At 40.6% G+C, this 10,653-nt stretch overlaps 1 protein-coding gene across 1 annotated transcript; it reads left to right on the forward strand.

The window, feature by feature from the left end:
- Positions 1–4,103: 4,103 nt before the first annotated feature.
- Positions 4,104–7,893, forward strand: cldn15la (claudin 15-like a). Its single transcript, XM_029703999.1, has 5 exons — positions 4,104–4,587; positions 6,161–6,325; positions 6,771–6,852; positions 7,014–7,127; positions 7,546–7,893. The coding sequence occupies exons 1-5, from the start codon at positions 4,371–4,373 to the stop codon at positions 7,628–7,630; spliced, it is 663 nt and encodes a 220-aa protein (XP_029559859.1). The 5' UTR covers positions 4,104–4,370; the 3' UTR covers positions 7,631–7,893.
- The last annotated feature ends 2,760 nt before the right edge of the window (positions 7,894–10,653 follow it).

The following is a 10,653-nucleotide window of genomic DNA, read 5'->3' on the forward strand; positions in this document are numbered from 1 at the left end:
GGGCCCTGTCGTTCCAGCCTGCTCCGGCGGCCAAGGTCCGGAATTCCAGTGCAAACTCCTGTGCGCTCCTCGTCCCCTGCCTCAAATGGAAGAGCCGTTCCCCAGGGATTCCCTTTGCAGCAAGAGCCTCTCGGTGGATGCTGCAGTGTACGGAAGTGGCGGATGCTGCAGTGTACGGAAGTGGTGTCGGGAGAAACTGCTTGCACCCGCGTTACTGCTCCACTATGTCTCCCTGTCATGGCTTTTGCGCCATCAGTACAGCTAACAACACATCTTAACCACCAAAGTCCATTTGATGTCACAAAGCTGTTCAGTACTTTAAAAATATCCTCTCCTGTTGTCCTGGTTTCCAGTGGTTTGCAGAAGAGGATGTCTTCCTTAATTGACCCCCATGAACGTAACGGACATATACCAGGAACTGTGCCAGGACCGCCATGTCTGTTGACTCATCCACCTGTAACACATAGAATTCACTGGCTTGTATGTGAAGCAGTAATTGTTTCAAAACATCTCCTGTCATGTCACTGATGCGTCGTGAAACAGTGTCGTTTGATGAAGGCATTGTCTGTATAGTTTTTTGGGCCTATTCCCCCAGCATTGTCCCAGCCATATCTGCGGCAGCAGGAAGAATTAAGTCCTCCACAATAGTATGGGGCTTGCCTGTCCTAGCCACTCGGTAGCTCACAATATAAGACTATTCTAGCCCCTTCTTATTAATGGTATCTGTTGCATTTATACATGTCTTACTACTCGAAAGTCATCTTAATTCTCGCTCAAAAAACTCTCATGGCTTATTTTTCGAATTGGTATGTTTTATTTCTAAATGTCTGTGCAAGAGTGAAGGTTTCATCGAGTTGTGAGATAGTACTTTTGCACATATAACCCACTGTGGCTGAGGAAAGGCACTACTCCCAATATAAGTGAACCCCAAATCAATGTAGTTCTCATCATATTTGCGCCTCTTCGATGGTCCAATGTCCCTGTCTGTTGTTCGATTCTTTCCTGGGTAAGGGGGCAGTAGCTCTTTGGATGCATCAGATTCACAACTGTCAGTGTCCATGCTAGCTGGGCAAATGCAAAATTACTGATGCTAGCATTGGATGTGCTCTTGGAAGCAGAACAGCTTGTGTCATCGACAGGTGCAGGTGTAGTACTGCTGGTAGTAGCAGTACTACCAGTAGAGCTGGTATGTGTCTATGGACGTGGACCATATTTTTTTGACCATTTATACATTTTTGAGCAAACGGAATGAGCAGCAGCTACGTTTGGCTACATACGGACCATTAGTGGAATTCCCATCGAGAGAGTAATGGTTAATGTGATTTGTTGTTCATTATTTGACTAGGCTAGCTGTATTTGACGTCGTGTTATTTTGCTGAACACTAGATGTTTTCATTTTATTTTGGGCAGTGAAACGAGGCTACTCAGGCAACAACAAAAAAACTCACCCAAATGTATAGCCCCGTTGGGGTCAACGCCAACGACATTGCGCGTACCCCTGGGGGTACCCCAGTTTGGGAATACCTGCACAGGTACATCCCATATACCCACATTTTGTTGTGGGCATTGCATATACTCACTTCTTAATGCCCCCAAGGCATATACAAGTAGTATAGTGGTGGTACAGTATATGCCGTATCAATTATGTAGTACAATAGAGAAACCATGCATAAAGTACACAATTTCAAAGCACGTGAAATATGTTTACATGTGCGCCGCACACATAGCTAGTTTCAGCAGAATATCAGGCAGCAAGAGCACTGGTTGTAGCATGGAGCAGCTCACAGAATTGAATAACTTCAGTTGCCGGTAGGGTAGGTAAGATATTTCAACTTATGATATCTAGCAGTAAATGCTAACTAAGGCAGCAATGGTTGTGCAAACCAGGTATTGAAAAAGTTTTGTCCAAAGTCTTAGTTGAATCTTTGTGCAATTCAGTCGACATTGTTTGAATGACTGCCGAAGGTACATCCACCAAGTATCAACTCTGGGGTGTGAAGACATACACAATCAAGACATTTTCAGGTTGCTGTTTTTTTAATTTGGGAAAATGTGGAGTATGTTGTGTAGATCTGTAGGGGAAAAAACTAATTGAATCCCTGTTTTTATTTAATTTTAAGGCAGTAAAATGTGAAGACAGTGCAAGAGGTGTGCAGACTTTCACTAGGCAATGTATATCCTAAAACAAAGCGAACACTTTAAACCCCACCACCCTATGGTTCTAATTTAAATTGTCCAACATACATTTTTACAGATGCGTTTCTTCAAAAGTTTTTCTCAAGAGAGAAATCGTCTCTTCTGAAACAATTACAGGCTCAAGGATTTTGAATAGCTCTAGGTTAGACCAAATGTTTTCAGTCTCAGTCAAATGATTTAACTGAGACGGAACATAATCATGTTTATTGCTCAGGTGATTAATCCAACTTCATATTTAGAGTACATGATCTTGTAACTTCCTGTTTTTCTGTACACGTATATGTGCAAGACGAGCAATACTGAGTTTCCCAAGAACCACTGAAAGGGTGTTTATGGAGACCTGTGGAACAACTTCAAATGCTTTGGTGCCACCCCCAAAAAGCAAAAAAAAACATTCCTCAATTATTTGATAGTGTGCTAGTCTACAAAGATGGTACACACTTCAAAAAACTGCATCCTTCAACCGAAGAACCATATATGTGCGTTTTTCATTTTCAGCTGATTACTGATTTTGTATCTCATTTTAAGTTCCCTGTAATGTCCAGTGTTCTCAACGGACATGGACATGTATTGTACTGTACAATTTGTATATTTATAGTCTGAATATCAAGACTATGGATGATTTATATTGACTATACAACTAGACATATACCATGTCACCATGGTTCTTCAGTTGAAGAGTTCAACTATTTTTTTAAATAACAAATATTGTATGTGGTATCAAATATTTCATTCACCATGCCTGTTCTAAGCCTATGTTGAGGAAACCTATGTTGTAAACTTGATGTAGGTCTAATCAGTTTTGCAAGCTGAAACCACAGTAGGCACACCCAAGGTTTAAAAAGAGAAACCTCTTTAATAGTAAACATGAACAGCGGGAAGGTAAAATGATAACACCCGTTGATGTAGAATGACACCATTAAGCATGCACATATTGTGCGGGAAAAAAAACTATTGGATCATGCCCAACTATTTCTTTGAGATTTAAGAGAGGGCAAACTAATATTGATAGCTGACATTGAAAGCTATCAGAGCAGGAGCTGTTGAAGACGGATTGACTATGTTACAGTTTAACCATACAAGTATTAAATATCAGAACAATGTACTACAGTGCAGCAACATATTTCATTGGTCACCAAACAATTTTTCATCTGTGTAGTAGTATTGATTAATTCATTATATGGTCACCCACAGTTGGAATCACAAGCACACACACGACAATGAGTAGCTGTTTCGCATAGCATTTCTGTGGCTTAGCGACAGGAGGGAAATTCATATGGTCATAAAATCATTATCTTCGTTTCTTGGCAATCATTAGCATGGATATTTCAGTAGTGTTTCAATCTATGACAGTTTGTTCAGTGACCCATTTCGAGTACCATCTTCTAGCAGGAGAACATGTGAATGTAGCAAATGGGTCAGTTATTAATGTCAAATTAAGTCAAAACCTGTAATATTTTGACAGCCGATGCTGTTGTAGTTAAGTCTAAGTCCAATAATTGATTAAAAACATTTTTACTAAACGTGTATTTAGACTTCTAGACTTATTGTGACAGCACCAAAGTTTTGATTTGGGGGTTCAATTACAGACCACCAAAAGATGACGAGGAGGTGCCAGATATGTCTTCCCTTTACGACAGGAAACATACAGCATGTTGTAACTCTGTCACCATCATCATCATTGTCAACACAAACTTAGGAGAATGGAGCAGAGCAGGAGGCGAGAGTATCGAGGGCCTGGTTTGGGTGTGGCCACTAAGGTCTTCCATCCTTATCACGTCATCATAATCAGTAGGGTTGGAGAGAAGTGGGGGAGGTGGTAGAGAGGGCCCATATGGGTGCGGCTCCACTAACTTTATGGCCCCTGGTAGGGTGTAAAGTCCTCATGTCAGAGCCAGGGACCTGAGATATAGGAAGCACAACGAACAGATAGAGACACTAGCTAACATCCACCCCACACATCTCTACCTTCAGTCCTCTATGCATACATTGGAAGATTTTAAAAGGTTGTTTTTGGGGTTGTTTTTAGGTCATACCCTGTCAGTAGTGTAGTGTCGTTTTTTTGAGTCATTACATTTTTCGGGAATTTCTTAACCTATTTGGCCCTGTAGTTCTGTATTTTCTGTGTATTTTGGGAATCCATTCAGTCTTGTGTGTTGTGAAAGGTTTTGACCATGTCGACCGCTGTGGAGGCAACCGGATTCTTCATGTGTATCGCCAGCTGGCTGATTACTGGTACGGCTCTCGCCAATGACTACTGGAAGGTGTCCTCCGTCTCTGGCAGCGTCATCATCTCCACCCGACAGTATGAGAACCTGTGGCACTCCTGTGCCGAAGACAGCTCTGGAATCGCTGAGTGCCGCGACTTTGAGTCCCTGCTCGGCCTGCCCGGTAAGAACCAGTAGTGTAACGTTCTAACCGTCACCACCAACTCAGACACTTCAACCAGGGAGAAAATGCTTTGAAACGGAGTGTAATGGGGAGGTACAACCTGAACTGGTCAAATGACACTAATTCTCGTTGTCAATTGCAAAATGTTTTTAAATGTTTTTCTTTTGGTGTGCTTTACTGAACAAGACCCAGCATTGCCATGGTCTTCCCTGTGGCTCAGTTGGTAGAGCATGGTGTGTGCAACGCCAGGGTTGTGGGTTCAATTCCCACGGGGGGGCAAAAAGAAAAATTATAATAATTTAAAAAATGCATGAAATGAAATGTATGCATTCACTACTGTAAGTCGCTCTGGATAAGAGCGTCTGCTAAATGACTAAAAATGTAAAAATTGCCAGTCTTAGAGTGACTGGCATCTTTGGTGGGGAGAGGTCAGGGCACACCTGTGCCTATATCTGATATGGTTAAATGAAGATAATGTAACTATTAACAATAATTATGTCCAATTACATTCTACCATTGCAAGAAGATAAATGTATCTTTACATTGTTTGCTGTGAGCTTTCATGAAAAAGGCTAATATGAACATGCTTTCCCACTGCTTTCCCGCCTAAATGTAACTTCAAATGTAGGCGCTTTTAATATTACAACTTTAAAATAATGTTAACTCTTTATGAAAGTTTCAGATAATGTGCAGTTTACAGAGGGTCAGCCATAGTAGTACAGCACCCCTGGTCCAAATTAGGGTTAACTGCCTTGCTCAAAGGCACATCGACAGATGTTGTCGTGTCGGGTGTTCGAACCAGCGACTTTTCCGTTACTGGCCCAAAGCTTTAACCGCTAAGTCACATTTGAACTCTCTTCTAGAGTTGAATCTCTATTTTTCTTCTTCTATCTTTCTCCCCTTCCTAAGGCCAGTGATGTGTGTCATGATGGTGGACATTTTGTGCTCCAATGACAAGGAAATGGAGGGAAGCTACTGCACCTTGGCCAGTGTCAAAGTAGCAGTTCTAATTATAGGCAGAAATTAATCTGGGTTATTAGGTCTTTGGCTTTGATAGCAGTTATCTGCAATCTAAAGGGTGATTTGTATATTGATACAGTATGGTACAGTATATTGTTGAATTGCAAAAATATCTAATAACAACCTTATGAGTAACTGCTGAATATTGGTCAGATTAAATTCAGTTTAGAAATGTGATGGGCTGGGATTTAAAAGACATGTTATTACAATACCACTATGGACATATCCTGGGATGTTTTGTTAAGTTTCACCTTTAGCATAAGTATGCTATTTTTTCATGTTCAGAATACAGTTCCTTGCCATTTATAAAGGACATGTTCTCTGCATTGAGTCTATTTCTTGGGACATTTTATAGTACTCCTTTGAAAATGTCTACCATTGTCTTAGTCTAGTCCACCAACAAACCAGTAATTATGTATGTATATGTATACAGTTTCCAAATTAAGCTGACAAATGACTCTCCAACTGAATGTTGTGTAGCTGATGTGTAGCTGTGTTTAAATATGCAACTCTTCCTCTCGTCTCTCTCTTCCCTTCCTTCCCCTCCCCTCAGGCCATGTACAGGCGAGCCGTGCCCTGATGATCATCAGTCTGCTCTTAGGGCTGGTGTCTATGATCGTGTCTCTGCTGGGGCTAAAGTGCATTAAGATTGGCAGTGCCACGGAGCAGGCAAAGGCCAAGATTGCCGTCACTGGTGGAGGCATCTTTATCCTCGCTGGTGAGTTCAGATTTACTACCTATTGTTGCATAGTTGCAGAAACTTTCCTATGGTTCCTGTTTTTCTGAAAAACGTATTACGTTTGGAAAAGTTAACAGAATTTGATATCCCTAACTGTTCTGATATACGTTACCCAGCGTCAGAGTAAGAGGTGTCCTGTCAGATATATTTTTCTTGTTTTGTCATTGAGTCCCTTTTTCACATCTTTATTTTGTTCACCGTGGTTCACTTCTCTCTCATCTTGCTATCATCCCATTTTTTATATCATCCCTTTACACCTTTACCGCTTGTTTCTTCATTCTGTTTCGTATCAGCTTTCCCTGTTCTGTCTTCCATTTTCCTTTTTCTGTCTACCTTCCTCTTTCTTTCTTTCTTTCCTTCCCTAACCTCACATGTCTCTTCTGCTCTTCATCTCTCTCATAGAAAGTGTCTTTCTCTTTTACAGGTCTCTGCGAGCTGATCTGCTGTTCTTGGTACGCCACCCGAGTTGTACAGGACTTTAACAACCCATTCTTTGGTGGGGTGAAGTAAGTGGAAAGACCAAGCAAAAAATGTTTTCAGCAACCACAAAAGTAAATTAAATTCATACACATAGAAGATGTGAAACACCCGTTGATGCACATAATAATACATAACTACATACTGTATAAATATTATTTTGTTCCTTACTGATTTTTGTTGTGTGCAGGTTTGAGTTGGGCACTGGTCTCTTCCTGGGCTGGGGCGCAGCCTGTCTGTCCATGCTGGGAGGATCTCTTCTCTGCTGTGCCTGCAAGAGGGCAAAAAGTGAAACGCCTAAAGCGTAGGTCTTTCATTCGACTTCCTTCGCCTCTCATCAGTACCTTCACATACCCTGTAGTTCAGTGTTTTTAAACTCCACTTCTTGATTACCCCCCCATGTTACAAATGTTTTGTTCTAGACCCACTCAAGCATACCTCATTTAACTCAAATGTGGGGTACATGAGGACTGGAGTTGAGAAACACTACTGTAACCTACCTCACTGTCACATGTTCTTTTTTGTCTTCTACTTCGGTGTCTCACTTGTTTCATGTGTTTTGTCTGCCTCCCTTGTTTTTCCTTAAGCTTCACTTTGAATTTTGTTTATTCCACTTGTTTTGTCTCATTTACATTTTGTGCCTGCCACCTTTTGATTTTTCACCTGTTGTTTAGTTTGTCTGCCCCTCTCTGACCTTCTGTTCTGTCTTTGATGTAATCCAGAGGGTACTACGCCTCAAGTCAGCCTAAAACAATCTACGCACCTGCTGCCAGGTCTGAGCCGGACTCCACCAAAGCCTACGTCTAAAACGTCCCTCCCCTACCACCTCACCTCCCCTCTCCCACTTTTCAACCACCCCAACACCATTGTTGACGCTCACATTTAAGAGCACATATTTTACTGTTGTTACCCATGTTTTTGTTTTTCTCTTTCACCATGAATTTTGCTAATTGTTTTGAAGGATTTTGAGGTTGATGCAAATAACCTGCAATAATTTGGAGTTGAACTATTGGTAATGGGATCTGTTTGTGTGGAATTGCTATCCTCTGAATAAACATTCATTTGATATATGTTTTGGTGTTTGTCATCATTTCATGCAACTGAACTGCCTTACTAAAATGTGTTAATGCCTAAAGCCCACTTCAGATACATAAGATGAGACACACTGCAGCGGTCTTAAAGGGAAACTTCACCACCAGACATCCATTTGGGGTGTTTTTCCAGTCTCACCACGTAGTAGTGATCTTAATAACAGTAGTGATGTTAATAATAATCACCCCATTTCAAGGCTTCCTTGTCTAGCTAAGATTCTTGAATCCTTGGTAAATGTACAACTTTGCTCTTTTTTATCTGAGAAATGTATTTTGAATGTAAACCAATCAGGGTTTAGGCCTGGGCATAGTACTATTACAGCAACCACATTAGTTGTTAATGATCTTGTCAATGCTTTAGACACTCAAATGACATGTCCTGCTTTGTTTGTGGACCTGTCAAAAGCTTTTGATACTGTTGATCATGCTATTTAATTGAATAAGGCCTGAGCTCTGATGCCTGTTCATGGTTTCATTTACATTTTAGTCATTTAGCAGATGCTTTTATCCAGAGCAACTTACAGTAATGAATGCATACATTTCATAGATTTTTTATTTTTTTTCGTACTGGCCCCCCGTGGGAATCGAACCCACAACCCTGGCGTTGCAAAAACCATACTCTACCAACTGAGCCACACGGGACCACGATTATCTTAGTGACAGAACTCAGGCCAGAACTCAGGCCATCGTGATTGATGGGGTTAAGAAGCTAAGATTAAAAGTTGGCTTTTTCTACAGAAACAGATCGTGTCTTTCTCTAAGCAGATTATTCAATCAACCTTTTTATCTGTTCTTGACTATGGTGATATTATTTCTCAAAGTGCAGCTGCTACTACTCTTAAACCTTTGGATGCCATCTACCATAGTGCCCTTCATTTTGTTATAGGTGACAGTTTTGATACTGCGTCCTGTATCAAAAGGTTGGCTGGACATTGCTAGTGGCTAAGATATGGTTGTCCTTATTCAATAGAGCCATTGGACATTTCAATGATGTTCCTATCTGCCAGGCCATTGCATGTTATCTAGGTTGACTCATTTTCCCTGGCTTCGTAAAGACTACATCCTGACCGGAGACCTACTTCCTTGTTTCACCCTAGAAGGCAGGCTTTTCAAAATGGGGTGGTACTAGTTTACAGGTTAATGGGAGCTTTGTTACCGTGCACTGTTTATCCGAGATTGCTAAATAATCACAATGGCTGCTTCTGAGGATTCCTCTTTCCATTTTAGTTTATGCCTGCAATGTAAAAGAGACAGAAGAATGCGCGATGGAGAGGGGAGCAGTTGCTTCACGAGGTATCTCTACCTGAAAATACATGATCTAAATGACTGATAGTTAGTATTTAGCAGTCATAGAAGTATGCCTTATTTACTTTGAAGAACTACTAAAATAGGGATTTTGTCAGTCATAGCCAGCAACTCTATAGAAAGGAGGCGATTACCTGTAATTATATAATAAAGTAATCAAAGAAAACAAATGTAATATACACAATAACTGAAATGTTTTATTAAAGTAAATTATTGTGAATAGATGATGGTTAATAAGTGATAAGCAGTAATGGGCAGTCACTACCATCATGGGACTTGTATTAATTGTTTTATTCTGTGTTGTTACAGCATTCAACACACATAATGCGTAGAGCATTTAACGTAAAAGATAATGATAATTGAAACCTAAATTGAAAACCTTGATATATTTTTTGAATAACCGTAACAAAACCGAACCGACCTCAAAAAGCACTAACTGCTCAGCACTACTAGCAATATAAGCTCTTTTTACACGAGGCAGTGTTGTTCAGTACAATTTCATGATCGATTTGGCCATAACGGGGCTTGCTAGTACCACTTCAATCTAGCTAGCCATGTTTGCTATACCTAAAATGTACTGTAGTCTAACGGAATAGCTAGCTCGCTAACTAGACTAGCTAGCCTCAGTACATCTCACTAGGAGCAAAACTGGAGAAATGTTTTAATGACGATGACAAAGAATAAAGGAATGACTTTGGCTTTATGACTCATATTAGTCTTGGAGTGACTATACCTGTGTGTTATAGCTAGTGTCCCAGTTTTGGGACTGGTGCAGCAGATAATAGTTCCTGTAACACAGGATAAATGATGAAACAGGAGGACGTTGCTTCTCTTTCAAAGGTTCTCTCAATTATGAGAACACACAGCTGCACAATCGCATATAGTCCCAGTGCGAAGCTAACACGTCTCACTGCCCCCTACTGGCCAATAATAGTATAAATGCATCGCAATGGCGAGACCTTGGAGGACTGACATTTCAGTAAAAGCATTCTTCCCCAATACAAAGAAACAATACATAAACACAAATGTGACCATACATTATCTGTACGTCACACTAGCTAGCTATGTCTGTGAGATGTCTCATATTCTACATCATGCTGATACAGTAGGAATACAGACAGTACACAGTGATTGCCCATGAATGTCTAATAGTTTTTTTTGTCTTTCTCTCACAGACAATACAACTTGGATACAAAGAAGTTGATGACTCAAGAGATGTGAAAGGTCCCATAACCGCAATAAAAATGACTCCGCACACCTCACTGCACCACCCAAAAACACCAAATATCAGTATTCCCTTTGCAGAACTGTAGTATTTATTATAGGCGTTAGTAGTATATTTTTCCGCTACTGTATATATGTCATACATTGCCGTAACTGTTCCTGCATACTGCTGTGTAAACTCACCTCAGTCTCCAGAGCAAATACTTTGTC

This window comes from Salmo trutta, chromosome 21 (genome assembly GCF_901001165.1).
Source record: "Salmo trutta chromosome 21, fSalTru1.1, whole genome shotgun sequence".
Lineage (NCBI taxonomy): Eukaryota > Metazoa > Chordata > Actinopteri > Salmoniformes > Salmonidae > Salmo > Salmo trutta.